The sequence below is a fragment of the Moschus berezovskii genome, chromosome 23, assembly GCF_049115385.1.
Source record: "Moschus berezovskii isolate FMDL1 chromosome 23, NW_MosBer_1.0, whole genome shotgun sequence".
Taxonomy (NCBI): Eukaryota; Metazoa; Chordata; class Mammalia; order Artiodactyla; family Moschidae; genus Moschus; species Moschus berezovskii.
Window position 1 is genome coordinate 36,906,154 of NC_142482.1, and position 16,098 is coordinate 36,922,251.

General features: G+C 44.9%; 1 protein-coding gene across 1 annotated transcript; it reads right to left on the reverse strand.

Moving 5' to 3' along the window:
* Positions 1-562: 562 nt before the first annotated feature.
* On the reverse strand, positions 563-14,367 carry LOC129543559 (glutathione S-transferase A1). The gene is made up of 7 exons (XM_055406753.2): positions 14,231-14,367; positions 9,012-9,125; positions 6,398-6,449; positions 4,969-5,101; positions 2,901-3,042; positions 1,573-1,704; positions 563-762 (listed from the first exon to the last, which is right to left on the reverse strand). The coding sequence occupies exons 2-7, from the start codon at positions 9,096-9,098 to the stop codon at positions 640-642; spliced, it is 669 nt and encodes a 222-aa protein (XP_055262728.1). The 5' UTR covers positions 9,099-9,125; positions 14,231-14,367; the 3' UTR covers positions 563-639.
* Positions 14,368-16,098: the final 1,731 nt, after the last annotated feature.

Below are 16,098 nucleotides of genomic sequence, written 5' to 3' on the forward strand. Positions count from 1 at the left end.
GGCCAGGGGAAATGACATCATATATATTCATTTGTATCAAATTCACACATGTCACCTGTGTCATAGAGATCTGATCTGGGGGACCCTGTCAAATGGGGGCGAGGCCCCTGTGCAGGGCCCCACAGAGCCTCGTGCAGCAGAACTGTGATGACCAGGTGGCCACAGCAGGGTCCCCTGAGCACAGAGTTTGGGTCCATTGGGTTCTTATTGCTTGCCCACCTCCCAGAACACTGAAGAGCCCACAGTAGACAAAAGAGTTGTTCAAAAATGCATAAGAAAAGACATTTTTATTATCAGATGGAAAATATATCTCAAAGAAATAAAGAAAATGTCTTTCTGCCATGACCCCAGAAAGGTAGTTCTTTCCTGTGAAAACCTGAGAATGTCAGATATGAATTGTTACAGTTTTCTCTTTGATAGGCTATGTGACAGATGTTATAGGATGATCCTTGGAAAATATTAAGGGAATATATAATCTGTTTCCTGTTCTTATTTGTCTTTTAACTCCAAACCAGAAAGGTGAGAAGGAGATCGTAGTGAAAAAGAACACTTTGGAAGGAAATCTGCTCATAGGAGTTTTATTGTTTCATTGTTAGAAAATTTCAGATTTGTCCCAGGCAGGACAAACCTCCAGGTTTATTAAAACTTGAAAACCTTCCTGGCTTCTTCTATTTTTTTCTCATCCGTGGGAGGCTTCCTCTGGCTGCCAGGCTGCAGAAACTTCTTCACGGTAGGGAGATTGCTGACTCTGGCTTTTAGGGCCTGTAATGCAAGAGAACACAGCTCTGAGTGCAGCTGAAGAGCAACCCTGTCACTGACGCGGGCCAGAAGGGACTCTGAGACCCTCCTAGACAATGGCCAGCCAAGGCCCCTTCATCAACACGAGGAGGAGGCACATGAGACAGGAAGGTGACAGTCCAACAGTATTTTCCCCAGAGAGGTCTTAGTGTAACACTCCATTCGGCTTCCCCATCTTCCTATACACCAATCCTGAAGGGTTCACCCTCCAGTGCAGTGTAACAAAGAGGTCAGCTATCAGCGCAGATTAAGGTTCCAGATAGCAAGATAAGAAGGGCCTGGCGACGCGGCTGGAACTGAAGACAGAAAACATGAAAGGTTGTGTGAGGTCAGTCAGAACCAATTTGCCCTCAGAGAGAGACACAGGCAGAGAAAAATCAAAGCGTGAGAAAGGAACAGGAATTGAGGGGAAGAAGTGAGATGGTGGGAAACCCACTCAGACAGACTCGGAAAGAGGGACACACGTGGGACAGAGGGAAGCAAAGAGCAATGAGGACAGAGGCTGGAGTGGAACAGGGACCGAGAGAGATCCAGTCCTGGGTCTGTCTCCTGGTAAAAGGCAGGACGTTTTCCGTGGGGCAGTGTCTACCTCCGATGTCTTTGGCTTGACAGATTCTTTCCACACTCCGACCAGGGCCTTGGAGTGAACTGTGGAGACCCGGGGGCAGCGAGGCCTGGGCAGTAATGGGGACCCTAGCACCCCAGTCCCGGGGTCCAGAGAGCAGATGCTGAGGTGGGGGTGTGTCTGGCCCCCAGGGCCGTGGGAGAGCTCACCTTCAGCAGAGGGAAGTTGGCCAAAAGGCTGGGGTCCAGCTCTTCCACATCGTAGAGAAGTTCAACCAGGTGGATGTCAGCCCTGCTCAGCTTGTTGCCCACCAGGTAGTCTTGTCCGTGGCTCTTCAGCACCTGGCGAATGGAGGGGTCAGATCAGGGACACAGGTCCTGGCAGGCTGGACCCCTGCTTCTCCCCTGCCCCTTGCCCAGCCCCGCTTCCATCTCTGCCCCTCGCTGGGCGGGTGGGAACCTCAGACCTTCTGCTCCCTTCAACTCAGAGATGGGCCAGGCAGGTTCTTGCTGTTCCCGCCTCATCCCCAGTGGAAGGTAAACCACCATTTCCTTTTCCTGTTCCCACCTCGCTGGGGCTGCCTTACTTCTTCTTCCACTGGGCCAAGGCCTTAGCACCGTCTGCACCGTGTTTTTGTTGACCACACACCCACAAGTGTGCAGCCCTGAACTTCACAACATGACCCTTCATCCTTCTCTTTCTGTCCTTCTCTCCCGCAAACTTGGGCAGTGTCTCTATCTTCATGACAGCCTTCTACAACCCTGAGCAAACTAATGCAGACTCTGTATTCCTTCTCATCTCTTTTGCTCTCCTCATTTCCTGGTCTTACAATCCATTTTTTTTTTTTGGTTCATGATTTTAGTTGAGCATGATTTCAGGTAGTTTTGATCATGAAACGTTCAACCAAAAAAACTAAAATACAGACTAGGCATAATGATGACACACTACTTCATTGATTTTATTTCACTTTCTTCAAAAGTCTGAGAGTCATGTCCCGAAATATCTAGATTACTTTCTCCTGAACAATTTTTCCTCTGTCTCTCTTCACCCCACTGCCCCCATATCTATCTAGATACATGTCAATTATCCCCAAAACTCTACCACATTTCCTGACAGGTAGCTGGTCTCATGTCTGCCTACACATGACACCAGAATATTTTCTGATGTATTGCTGACATCATGCTCTTCTTGAATCAAAGCCCTTACACTGTGTTCTGAAGATCCATCTACTCTAGGCTCCAGTGTGGCTCTCAGAGCTTCCATAGCCCAAGCTCTAAGTATAACCATGAAATTGCATTGAGTAGAGAATTCCAGATTGGGTTTGAGTAATAGAAATTTGGCTGAAAAATTATAACTTGGGTAAAACTAGTACAATTCTTCTACACATTCAATTTTTATAAAGTGCCCTGAGACTCAGAGTACTACAATAGTATTTAGAAAGGTTCACAGAAGTGAAGGTTAATGCCTCAGCCATGCCAGGCAGTATTTTTCTTCATCCTCTGACCTCACTGCCAAAAGTGCTGAAAAGTCCACTTACATTTTCAAATGCAGGGAGATAACGGTTTGTTGTCTTTTCTCGGATTAGGGTCAGTTTGGCGTCCTTTTCAGCAGGTGGGCTCAGTGGGAAAAGCATGATCATTTCACCCAAATCTGCCACACCCTCTGAATACATATCAATCCTGAAAAGAGAAAATAACCAAACTGTCAAATGTCTCTGCCTTAGATTTTTGGAATGGATAAGAATGAGACATTGAGAGGCAGCAAAGTAATTCTCCTCCTTTGGGTGCATTTTTCTATGCCAGTGATTTAGCTTTGATTTTTGAAATTAATTTTAGCATTCTAGAACAAGCCATCAAGGTAAACATATGTGTAGTCTTTTTGTTATACACATGACCAAATGGAGACAGAGCACATCAGTGACCCGTCCACAGTCACAGGCATGAGAGAATCGGGTGGAATCAGCACAGGTAAACACTGGGACCACACCTGGGTGTGTCACCTCTGCTGTGATGGGTCTGAGCATGGTTAGTGTGATGTGTTAGCACCACCTCAGTCATATCCAGACAGAGTCCTGGTACCTCAGTCCCAGTCACATCCCTCTTCCTCTCTCTTCCTGTTATAACACCAGGCCCATTTAGAGTCCCAATGCCAGCACTTCCTCCAGTTATTTACCATAGAACCTGGTTGCATAACACTCTCCGCTTACTATTGCCAGACTCTGGTTTTGTTTGAATTTCTCAAGACTGTGCCTTTCATTCTTTTTCATGTCCAAATAATATCCTACAGTATGGATGTACCAACTTTCGTTCTTTCATTGATCAGTTAATGGACATTTTTGTTGATTCCAATTATTGATTATGAACAACACTGCTATGAACTTCTGAGCACAAATTTTAGTGTGGGGGTGTTTTTAATCCTCTTGAAAACATATGGTAACTCTATGTTTAACTTTTAGAGCAACTGCAGTAGTTCCTTGAGTGCTAAGTTGCTTCAAACGTGGCCGACTCTTTGTGACTCTGTGGACTATAGCCCACCAGGCTCCTCTGTCCTTGGGATTATTCTCCAGGTAAGAGTACTAGCGTGGGTTGCCATGCCCTCCTCCAGGGGATCTGCCCGACCCAGGGATCAGACCCAGGTCTCTTATGTCTCCTGCATTGTTAGCAAGTTTTTTACTGTTAGCGCCACCTGGGAAGTTCCTTACAAGATTTTAATTTCAATCATGTAGTCCCCGGAGAAGGCAATGTCACCCCACTCCAGTACTCTTGCCTGGAAAAATGCCATGGATGGAGGAACCTGATAGGCTGCAGTCCATGGGGTCGCGAAGAGTCGGACATGACTGAGCGACTTCACTTTCACGCATTGGAGAAGGAAATGGCAACCCAGTCCAGAGTTCTTGCCTGGAGAATCCCAGGGACAGAGGAGCCTGGTGGGCTGCCATCTATGGGGTCGCACAGAGTCAGACATGACTGAAGCGACTTAGCAGCAGCAGCAGCATGTAGTCCCATCACAACAGAGAGAATACCCCTCACCCCCAGGATACAGTTGTACTGAAAAATCTAGCTGACTAAAACTATATTGAAATGCTTGATGTAACCTTACCATATTGAGCTCAACCTCTGCTTACCCTTATCTAGTGGCCAGTCCATATAAAGGGTTAATAAATTAAGTTCCTGGTCATCATTAGAATTTTTGGAATTCAAGAACAAACTTCTTTAGATCCTTCCCTTTCTAAGCTTTATCTTCTAGACACTCAGAAGCTTTGTCCCTTTGTCTCTGGCTGTTAGTGAGTGTACAGTTCAAAAGAGCCTGAGCCCCTGGAGTCTTGGTTCTACCATCCTCTTGGCTTTACAGACCATCCATGTTTGGAAACCTTGTCACTGTGCTATATCCATGGATGGTATCCTCTTCCATAGGCAGTTGATTTCACTCCAAGTTTATTTACTCTTCTCTCATACTCACAGGTCTTTGCTGTACTGGACTCAGTTATGTCCTACAAGGCTTAAACCATCATGTTGGTCACGATGCCCTGCCTTGATCCTACTCAGTCAGGGAAGGACCTAAGTTGTTACTATTAGTTGTGACGAAGAAAACAAAAACTACCGTACAGGGCTCTCTCCTTTATGTCTTTCCCATAGAGGTTGTATTTGGTGGCAATGTAGTTGAGAATGGCTCTGGTCTGCACCAGCTTCATCCCATCAATTTCAACCATTGGCACTTGCTGGAACATCAAACTCCCATCTTTTGAAAGAAAAAAAGAGAAGGGTGAAATGTTTAATATGTTGCACCCTTTTAAGATGAACCAATGTTTGCTGAAATAACCAGAGATATAAAGTGAAACACTGAAATGATCTGTTAGGCTTAAGCAGGATAGAATTTTGTTTGCCTTTTACTTTCTAACCTATTACTTAATTTATCTTTTTATTTCCCATTCAGACATATGGGTGATCCCTTGTAAATCTGGGCTGATATGTCTTCATGTATGTTTTAGAAAGAAGCTGCAAGAGGCTGCAACAAGTGTGCCAACCAGCTGCCATTTAATGGAAGTTTCAGAGAAAATCTCAGAACACATAAGACATGTTTTGAGAGAGTCTGCGGAGAAGGCAATGGCAAGTCACTCCAGTACTCTTGCCTAGAAAATCCCATGGATAGAGGAGCCTGGTGGGCTGCAGTCCGTGGGGTCGCTAAGGGTCGGACACGACTGAGCGACTTCACTTTCACTTTTCACTTTCACACATTGGAGAAGGAAATGGCAACCCACTCCAGTGTTCTTGCCTGGAGAATCCCAGGGACGGGGGAGCCTGGTGGGCTTCCGTCTATGGGGTCACACAGAGTCAGACACGACTGAAGTGACTTAATAGCAGCAGCAGCAGCCCTTTCTCTGCTCACCGAGTCTACATTATTGCTGGGGCTGCTGCTAAGTCACTTCAGTCGTGTCCGACTCTGTGTGACCCCATAGACAGAAGCCCACCAGGCTCCCCCGTCCCTGGGATTCTCCAGGCAAGAACACTGGGGTGGGTTGCCATTTCCTTCTCCAATGTGTGAGAGTGAAAAGTGAAAGTGAAGTCGCTCAGTCGTGTCCGACCCTTAGCGACCCCACGACTGCAGCCCACCAGGCTCCTCCGTCCATGAGATTCATTATTGCTAGGATGTTACTTTGCCAAACCCGACTCACAGCAACTTCTGGACTTGTTTCTCCTCTCTTTTCTCAGATGCACACCTTCTCCTGACCTTAGGTGTGAGCGCTGTATGATCCTAACTGATATAGTCACTCATGGTGCAGAAAGGCACAAAGAGAGCATTCGCAGGGCACTGGGGCTGGCTCCTTTCACCAACACTTGAGTTCCAGCCCTTCCTAGTTCCGGGTGAGTTGCCAAGATGTTTTCAGGGAGACCGGCCTCTTACCTTTAACCGTATTTCTCCCCCTCTACTAACCCCACTCCCACCATGCACACATATGACATTGGTGGTGTTGAAACCTTAACTTAAGACTTCTACTGGATACTCCCATCAGAGGAATTTAGTCCTTAGGCTTACCATTTTTTAACTTATCCAAGTCTTCTGGTTTTTCTATAAATTTCTCTTCAAACTGAAAAGCAGAAAGAGTCGATAAGTTTTTTATTTCATTCCATAGCATTGCTGAACTTGCATGGCCCCTGTCTGGTGCCCACTATGGAGACTGCAGGATTTCCAAGTTCGGCAGGGTGCACAGAGGACAGTGATCAAGGCCATTTGGAGATTTAGATTAGAACCACCAAGATAAAAGCGTGGGTTGCAGCGAGTAACTGCTTATTTTGCAGGTTAATTCACCTCTACCCTGTCCCCACCTCTGTCAGTGATTAGGTAATGATTTGGGGGGAGGGGAATGTCACTGGAGGGAAGGGACTGGGAAATTCTAGTTAAGGAGTTTTAATGTACCTGGAAAGCCTTTCCCTGTGAGATCAGGACAGGATTTTGGGGTATCCCCAAGCATGGGGTATCAATGGGGTCATTGACCCCCAAGAGGCTGCCACCGGGGTCCTCTGCTGTATACTACCTCCCTCCATTCAATTTTTTATTGTAAACAAGGGTCTTGATTGTGAAAAGTTTGAGAATTGGGGATTTCTAACTGACTCATTGGAGTAGTTTATTGTGGATCAAAGTGATCCCATAGGATGAGACCATACAGATAGTGAATATGTGGGCAACAATTTATAAAGCACCCAGTTCAAGACAACCCTAAGAGGTGATGGATGGATGGGTGGTCATTGTGAGAAGGGGCTGGCTGGTGGGCTGTTTCCTGTGAACCCGATGGAGATAAATGGGGTTGTGAGGATCAGGCTCTGGGCCCAGACAACCCAGAAGTCCAGTGTTCTTTGGTCAGTCGTGCCCTACACCCTGTTCTGTCAGGCTGGGCTGGACAAGAGGAAGCCTGGGTGCTCTCAGCATCTCCCTCTTCTTCACCGTCCTGTGCTGAACTCAGCCCGCTCAGGGACTCCGAACACATCCTCGAGCCCCAAGGTTGAACTGCAGTAAAAACTGTTGGTTGTTGATTCATAGAAATGAAACCACCTGGAATGGCACTGTTGGAATTTTCTGTGTACTTGTTTCTTTACACACTTGAGAATGGACGAAACTAACGTGCCCTGCATTCCTGAAGCAATCAAGAAAGTATAATCTGAGGCTTAGGTAAACATGTTTTTAGGAAGTTAAGGGAGCACACTAGAGGTTCCCTTTGCAGGTCGCCACCTAACCTGAAGCCCTCTTTTACTGTTCTCCCCTAAGGGACCAAATCTCTGAACTCTGTCCATGACTCCCTTCCCAGGAAACCCTCACAGAGTTGCTGGGTCCCTCTGACCTCGGCTGAGAAGTGCTTTTCTGAGTGCTCTAGAAGGCAGCACTCACTGCTGAGAACATTGCATTTTTACACTCAAGTCGGGAATTGGTGATGGACAGGGAGGCCTGGCGTGCTGTGATTCATGGGGTCGCAAAGAGTCGGACACGACTGAGCGACTGAATTAAACTGGGGTGTCCTCCTAGGAGCTCCCAGTCCTCTTTTAATCACCCACATATGTGTCTGCATCCTCACTAGCGTGTAAGCGGCCTGAGCATAGGGACTGTGTCTGTCTTGACGATTCGTGTATCTCTAGGACCTGGTATGAAACCTGGCCCTTCAAGGTGCCCAACAAATTCATTGCTGAGTGAATGCATTAAATCCAACAGGCAGTTTACTACAGTCTGCCTGCTACAGTTTACCCCTCTATATTTCTGGTTTATTTTTTAACTTTAATTACATTTCTCTTCTAATATGCATATTTTTGTTTTTTATTATGAAAATTTGTGACATTCACAAAATAAAAAATACAGTGATGCTCCTTGTAAACTTCAACCAGCTTCAGTAATTATCGGCTCAACCCAATCGCAAGACATCCATATGCCTACACCCCTCTCCCTTGTAATAATTTGAAACAAATCCCAGATATTATATATTTCATCTTTAAATGCTTCATGGTATATTACTAGTTCATTAAACTTATTTTAAAACTAACCACAATACATTAAAATGCCTGACATATTAACAATAAATATTAATATCAATTGATACTTAATATTCATGTTTCTAATTGTTGCATGAATGTAATAAATATTTTACAGTTCTAAAAATCAAAATTCAGGACATTTTCTGATAGTTTAGTGGTTAAGGCACGGGCTTTCACTATTGTGGGCCTGCTTTTGGTCTCTGGTCAGAGAATTAAAAGCCTGCAAGCCTGGCAGCCAAAAACAAATAAAAACACAAATTTATTTCCATTGTTTATTGTCCTTGAGAAGAAGAAATTTCAAAAAAAATCTGTTAATCCAATACCTAATAAACTTTTTTAAGGCAAAATTCTTAGCAGATCATTTAATAAGGAAAATCTCCTCTGTGAGAAAATTAGTTTGATACAGTCAATTTCCCTGGAGTAAGAAATGGAAACCCACTCCAGTATTCTTGTCTGAAGAATCTCAGGGACAGAGGAGCCTGGCAGGCTATGGCCTATGGGATCGAAACGAGCTGGACACGATTGAGTGACTGACTAGGCACCCGCAGTCGATTTAGATCCAAGTTGGACATGATTGAGTGACTGACTAGGCACCCGCAGTCGATTTAGATCCAACCGAAGATGAAACCTACCTCCACTCCGGCTGCAGCCAGGAGCCACCGAATGCACTCCATTCTGCCGCGTCCATTGAAGTAGTGAAGAATGGGCTTCCCTGACATGGTGGCGGTCTCCTGGTTTCTCTAGCCCTTAATGAACCAGCAAAGGAATGAATAAAGAATAAAAGCATGGCAGCAAACGCCTTTATGACATATGGCTGAACAGTACCAACAATGCTGAGGAACTGGCCTCCCTCGGGGCAATTGGAAGAGTCCCTGTATTGTCTTCCTTGGACCAAATTCCCACTCTCAATAGTCAGCTGTGGGAAATTGCACTTTTGGGGTTGGCCAAAAAGTTCCTTCAGAGTTTTCTGTAAGATGTTACAGGAAAACCCAAACAAACATAATGACCAACCCAATTGTTCTCTGATGGAAGTGAATGGAAACATACACGATTTAGTAAAAGCAGGAATCCCAAAGCCAGAACATAGGAAGAAACAGCTGCACTTTCTATCCAAATCCCAGCTCTGTTGAAAGCATTAAGATCTTCTTGCAACATTTTGTTGAATGTTCAGGACAAAAATATACTTCTCTTTAGCGGATGAAGTATGAATAACTTGAATTTTAGATAAAATGTTTTCAATATCCACATTTAAAAAATTCATTTAGTTTTGGTTTACTTTTTTATTTCAATATCCACATTTTTAATGTGAGATCAATGGTCTAAACTGCAGAAAATAAAGGATCCCTTGGAAACATACTTAACTCATGTGTCTTAAAGTTGGAGATTGTGTATATTGTACTTATCAAGGGGAACAGAGGAGCTGTGATTCAGCAGAATTCTGAGAAGGGTGTCGCTGTGAAGGGGGAGTCACAGATCCCCCTCACACTAAATTCCTTTATCAAATGACCAAGGATCACATTACAAAGGGAAATAAAGTTTTAACTTACATAATACTTTATCATATCTTTCTTATAAGTAACTTTCTTCACCTTTTGAAGGCTGGGGCAAACGTGATATGAACTTCCTGGCTCCCAGAAAATGAGAACTAGAGAGATTCAGTGACTTGCCATCAGTCACACACATGGGTTCCCGATTCACACTCAATGTCTAGCAAGTGTGTCCGCCCTGGGATAAACCCGGGAAACAGCTTCTAGTATCCTATCTATTGTCAGGAGGAGGAAACTCAAGTTCAAAGAGCTCGGTGAGCCCTGGGGTCCTTTGAAGACATCTTCTGAATTCTGGTCTGGGGCTCCCCGCTGCAACCAGGTAATGCTTATGCCCCCTTTCCGCTGGTCTCTGAGACCCTCAATATTAGTTTGTTCCCCTTTCAGAATCCTGTGACCAATTAACAGTTCAATGGGAGAGAAAGAAACATTAATTCTGTTAGCTGATTCTTAAGGGCTATTAAAAGACGCTTACTCCTTGGAAGGAAAGTTATGACTAGCCTAGATAGCATATTAAAAAGCAGAGACATTACTTTGCCAACCAAGGTCCATCTAGTCAAGGCTATGGTTTTTCCAGTGGTCATGTATGGATGTGAGAGTTGGACTGTGAAGAAAGCTGATTGCCGAAGAATTGATGCTTTTGAACTGTGGTGCTGGAGAAGACTCTTGAGAGTCCCTTGGACTACAAGGAGATCCAACCAGTCCATTCTAAAGGAGATCAATCCTGGGTGTTCATTGGAAGGACTGATGCTAAAGCTGAAACTCCAATACTTTGGCCACCTCATGCGACGAGTTGACTCACTGGAAAATAGTCTGATGCTAGGAGGGATTGGGGGTAGGAGGAGACGGGGACAACAGAGAATGAGATGGCTGGATGGCATCACCGACTTGTTGGAGGTGAGTTTGAGTGAACTCCGGGAGTTGGTGATGGACAGGGAGGCCTGGCGTGCTGTGGTTCATGGGGTCGCAAAGAGTCGGACATGACTGAGCAACTGAACTGAACTGAACTGAACTGAGGGGCTTAATACGAGGAAAAATGGATAAAAACGTACCTTACTTTACCCCAGACCTTAAAAACTTACTCTGAGTATCCTGAGCACTAGTATAACTATATTTGACCTTCATAAGATAGGCTTATATTCTCTGAAAAGGAATCTGTCTTGGGATAATTCCAGTGTGAACTAAAGGAGCTGTATCTCAGGGAGTAGGTGGCAGGGGGCTCCTAATGAGAGCATTTCTTAGCAGAGAGAAAAGCTTAGAGACAAAGGTCAGCTCCTTTCCTTATAAGGTACATAAACCCAGGGGAGTGTTTAATCTCTGTACCTCAGGGTTCTCTTTTGAAATACAGCTATGTTTACTAGCGAGGACTGTTGAGAAAATTAAAGTAGATAAGGCATACAAAATTTATACCAGGGAGCAGCAGATCTAGCTTCCGTCCTGCTCCCAGTTCCTGGGAGACGGGTGAGTGAGCACCCTGGGCCGCCCGTGAGGCTTCTGTCTGTCTGTCTGTCTATCTGTCTATCTCCCTCTTGACTTCCAACTCTCATGCTCTGTTCTGCTGTGCTAAGTCGCTTCAGCCCCTATAGCTCTGGTAGGAACAGGATTTTACATATATCCAGATTCTGTCAACTACTTTATATGCTGGTTCTCTTTTTATTTGTCTTAGGTGAAAGATCAGTGATGCTCACTGGCTAGTTAACCTGGATTGGAGGAAGTTTTTGGCAAAGGTTCAGCGAGGTCTGGCACAGCCTTTTGAAACCCCAAGACTGAAGTGGACCCCTGGTTCTGCCCCTGAACCATGCACCCCACCTGCCATTCCCCTGGGCCTTTCCCCTCCCACTCACTCCCTGATCTGGACTCTCTGGAATCTTCTGCCCCACCCCCACCCCAGCCCCTTTGAATGGGTTCCAGCCATGGCAATGGGAAACCCACCCCTTTTTATAGCAGGAGTTCAGGGTCTCACACTCAGTACCCTTCTCTCCACCCTCCTCTTCCTTCACTGATTTTCTTCAGCATCTTCTTTCTGGTTGACCTGTCCACAGATTTCCTTCTCCACAAGTTTCCTTCAAACCTCCTCGGCTAACACTCCCTGAGCAGTTGCCTGCACTAAGAAATGATGGCTGGTGGGGAACACAAGAGGAATCTGATGTGGTCCCTGCCCTGGAAGGGTTGAAATCTAGTCCGAAAAACCGGTTTGTAGGCAACTGACAGCACACACAGAACCCTGCAATGACTTCACTTGAATTGGTTCCACCCCAAGGACTGTGATTCTCTCAGCCAAGCAAGTCAGAACAAGGAGAGAGACTGCAGGCTGAGAAAGCAGTGGGTGCTGCTCGCCTGCCCTGGTTGGCCCCAGCTCCATAATATCTCGGCCTCCAAGTCAGTGACCCTTATGGGGTCAAACCTCATCCCCATCCAAACGTTGCTCTCTGTAGCATCTTGCACAGTACTTCTTCTCAACCAGTCTCAGTATGTTCCCTTTTCAGGCTTAGGTACCATATTTCCCCTGTGAATTGCCATGCCCTGGACAAGTCTAGGACTTCCACAGGATCTCACTGAACCTCTTCTGCCTCAGGTTTTTTATTTACCCCCAATAATAATACTTGTAAGAGAGTATTGTTCACTCTGAATTCTGATTCGAATGACTTATACCTTCCAGTCAGGTGAATTTCTTTACTTTTGGAAGCTAATTCTCTGCTCCCATATGATCTAATTTTCACATTCAAACTTCCTGAGTTTAGGAGTCTGAAAAGTCATATGAACCAGTGATTCTTAACTGGGGCTGATTTTGCTCCCCCAGCCCAGAGGACATTTGGCAATGCCTGAGGACATTGTTGGTTGTTAAAACTAGGTGGAAGGGTGCCACATCATTGGGAAGAGACCAGAGGTGTCTCTGATGTTGGGGGTTGTGAGGCTGCCTCCCATGTGTGTCTGATTGCTCATCACTCCCCAGTCTGCACCGTATCCAGCTTTTTCCATCAACCCTGTTGTCTTTTTTAATTTAATTAAAAATTTTTTTAATTGGAAGATAATTGCTTCACAATGTTGTGTTGATTTCCTTTGTACAATAACTGGAATCAGTCACGATTATATATATATGTATCTCCCCTCCCTCTGGAGCCTCCCTCCCCACTCCCATCCCACTCCCCTTAGGTCGTCACAGAGCGCCAGGCTTGCTCCCTGTGTTATATAGCAGCTTCCTGCTGTTACCTATTTCACACATGATAGTGTATATATGTCATCACTACTATCTCAATTCATCCTACAACCCTGTTATCTTAACAGACACATTTATTGGATATTTAGTTGGAAACATCTATGATTGATTCAGTTGGCTACTAAACTATGTAATCTTCCAGAATAAGGTATTTTGTAAAATATAGTAATTCTCCTGTAGCCATGTACATCTTCTGTTCTATTTTCCAGGCTGTCACTACCTGGAGGAAGGAACCTCTCCCACACCCTGTGTTCTTTCTACAAGTACAGAGTGAAATGGAAAGTGAGATTATTGATCTTCGTGGTGTCAACCATATTGATGAAGTGACAATTCCTTTTAAAACTTTTCAACTATCACTGCAAGTATCTGAGAGGCATCAAGTTTGCAAATTTTAAGAAATATCAATGTATATTTCAACACTGTTGTTGAGTACATTCCTTAAGTCTAATTCAATGTACATTGCTATAGCAAATATTTTTAACTAAAACGAACAAAAAAAGACAATACACAGGACAGGTCCTCACAGCGAAGAATTACCCAGCTTGAAATGTCAATAGGACTAAGATGGATAAACCCTGCTCCAGCCAATTTCTAGGTTTCCCTTGAGTTGCTTGAGCTCCAAGAGAGACAGAGGGGGACTTGCCAGCTGGCTAATCACAGCAAAGACTGAGTAAAAATCCAGTTTTGCTGGCAGTAACTTAGTCATTCCTCTTATAGTTAAATCTTAATTTTGAGTTTCCAAAGTCCACACAGTATTACCACATTGCAATTCGCACCTACTGTGTGTTGACTGTGTCTACGGAGCAGGCAACTTTAGCATAAACACCTACTCTCCTCTCTCATACTGGTCACACTCTCTGATTGTCTGAAATGTTGCCATCCTTTTTTCCCCTCATATCATTAATTTTTCTCAGATCTAAATTCTCATGCTTAGTTTTCTACGTTTCTCATTTTTACATTTCTGTATCCAACAGCAATTGACTAAACAACTTGAATGTCCCCTAAGCACAGCAAGAAGACACATGTGAGCGTGAAACAGTTTTTCTTGTGCTAAGGAAACATTATACAGACATGCAAAATCCGTACTGACCTTACGAAAGTCTGTCTTCCACTTGGCTCAGCACCTCGGTGCCAAGTTCACGTGTGTTTATAAGCTCTTGTTACAGTTGACTGACTGACTCCTCCTCTCTGAAAGGGGCAGAGTCCAGTTAAGGAAAAGCCACTCCCATGGTATTCAGGGCCACTGGTTCTACGCTAGATTAAAAAAGAAAAAGACAAATTGTCTTCTTATCAGGATATAACTTGTTAACAACTTCTTTTCAAGATCAGCAATTAAAGATTAAGCACAATATTTTAAGTTGATTGTATTCTCTTGCCAGTCAATGAAGGATGGCCTTTGGAGAAAACTTACTTTTCTTGAATTGACTTTCACGAATTGGAGACAGGGACTAAAGCAGATGATAAATGTCTGCTGTGGGGACACCAGGGAGCTGCGGTCATGAAAGCTCACATGGACCTCTGCAATACTTTTTACCCTGAGTTGCAAATAAAATATAGGACACCCAATTAGATATAAACTTCAGACACATAATAAATCATTTTTTCATATAAGTACATCCTAAACATTGTATGACGGGTTCATGCTTAGTAGTGTCTGACTCTTTGCTACCCTATGGACTGTACCTGCCAGGCTCCTCTGTCCATGGGGTTTTCAAGGCAAAAATACTGGAGTGGGTTGCCATTTCCTCCTCCAGGGGATCTTCCTGACCCAGGGATTGAAACTGTATCTCCTGTCGAGAGTTACAGGTGAATTCTCTACAATCTGAGCCATGATTTTAGTCTCCAAAAGAAAAAAGTCCACGTCTAAATACCTGGAACCTCTGGATGGGACCGAATTTGGAGAAAGAGCCTTTGCATATGCAATTAAGGAAGCTGAGGTGAGGCTATCCTGGATTATATGCATAGGCCCAAACCCCGCAACAAGTGTGCTTATAGCAGAAGAGAAAATACACAGACACACACATATGGATGATTTGAAGATGGAGGCAGAGATTGAAGTGATGTGGCCATGAGTCATGGAAAGGAAGGATGCAAAAGCCACCAGAAACCAGAAGAGGCAGGGAAGACTTCTCCCAAGCGTGTCCAGAGGCCATGCAGTACCTTAACTTCGGCTTTAGGCCTCCGAAAGTGTGAGAGATTCATCGTGTTGTTTCAAGCCCCCCAATCGTAGGAAGTTGGCATAGCTACAGTAGAAAACCCACACACAGACCATTTCCTCACAACACAGGATTACTGTGCAGCAAGTCCTACACAGCTCATGACTGCATCCAACCCACTACAATTTATATCTTTTATACTTAAAGTTCATTCATTTCATTAAATGTTCAGTATTCTATTTTCCCCATGTCTCATAAAGACTTATGTGCTGTTGGCTCATTTGCATTAGAATCAAAGCAAGATCTTTCCATAGCATTGGAGTGATACGAACATCTTGGTCTTGAAGACTTGGATGAATGAATAGAGCTGTCAGGCAGTTGAGAGTGGGTGGGGACTGTGAGGAATTCCCACAGCCCAGACCCCTGGGCCATGGAGGTGTGTGTGGAGGTACAACCATTCATGGTGGAGCCCTGGGGATACACAGGGCTGGGCCCCCATCAGGAACTCACAGATGCTGAGAGAAGCCAGTGGCCTTCATGGTTACTGGAGGTTTACTGGGCTCTGGGGCAAGCAAAGAGGTGCGTCCAGCTCTCCCCAGGGAACACAGAGCTCAGTGTGGCCCCCGGGGTGGAGCTGGCCTGGGAGGGAACAAAGGTGCCCAGGCAGGGAGCAGGCCACTCCCACACGTCTTGTGTGATGGGACTGGCGCTCGGGGTGAGGAGGGAAGGGAGGAGGGTACCCCGTGGGCAGTGGAATTCACTGAGGGAGGTAAAACACGGTGGTGAGTCTCAGGTTTTCATT

Bases quoted from the DNA above. Each gene is read 5' to 3' on its own strand.
- LOC129543559 (XM_055406753.2), bottom strand. From the start codon at position 9,098: ATGTCAGGGAAGCCCATTCTTCACTACTTCAATGGACGCGGCAGAATG. The intron at 5,102-6,397 runs GTAAGCCTAAGG...TTCTTTCAAAAG, and splicing joins CTTGGATAAGTTAAAAAATG to ATGGGAGTTTGATGTTCCAG. The intron at 763-1,572 runs GTGAGCTCTCCC...CTTGCATTACAG, and splicing joins CCAACTTCCCTCTGCTGAAG to GCCCTAAAAGCCAGAGTCAG.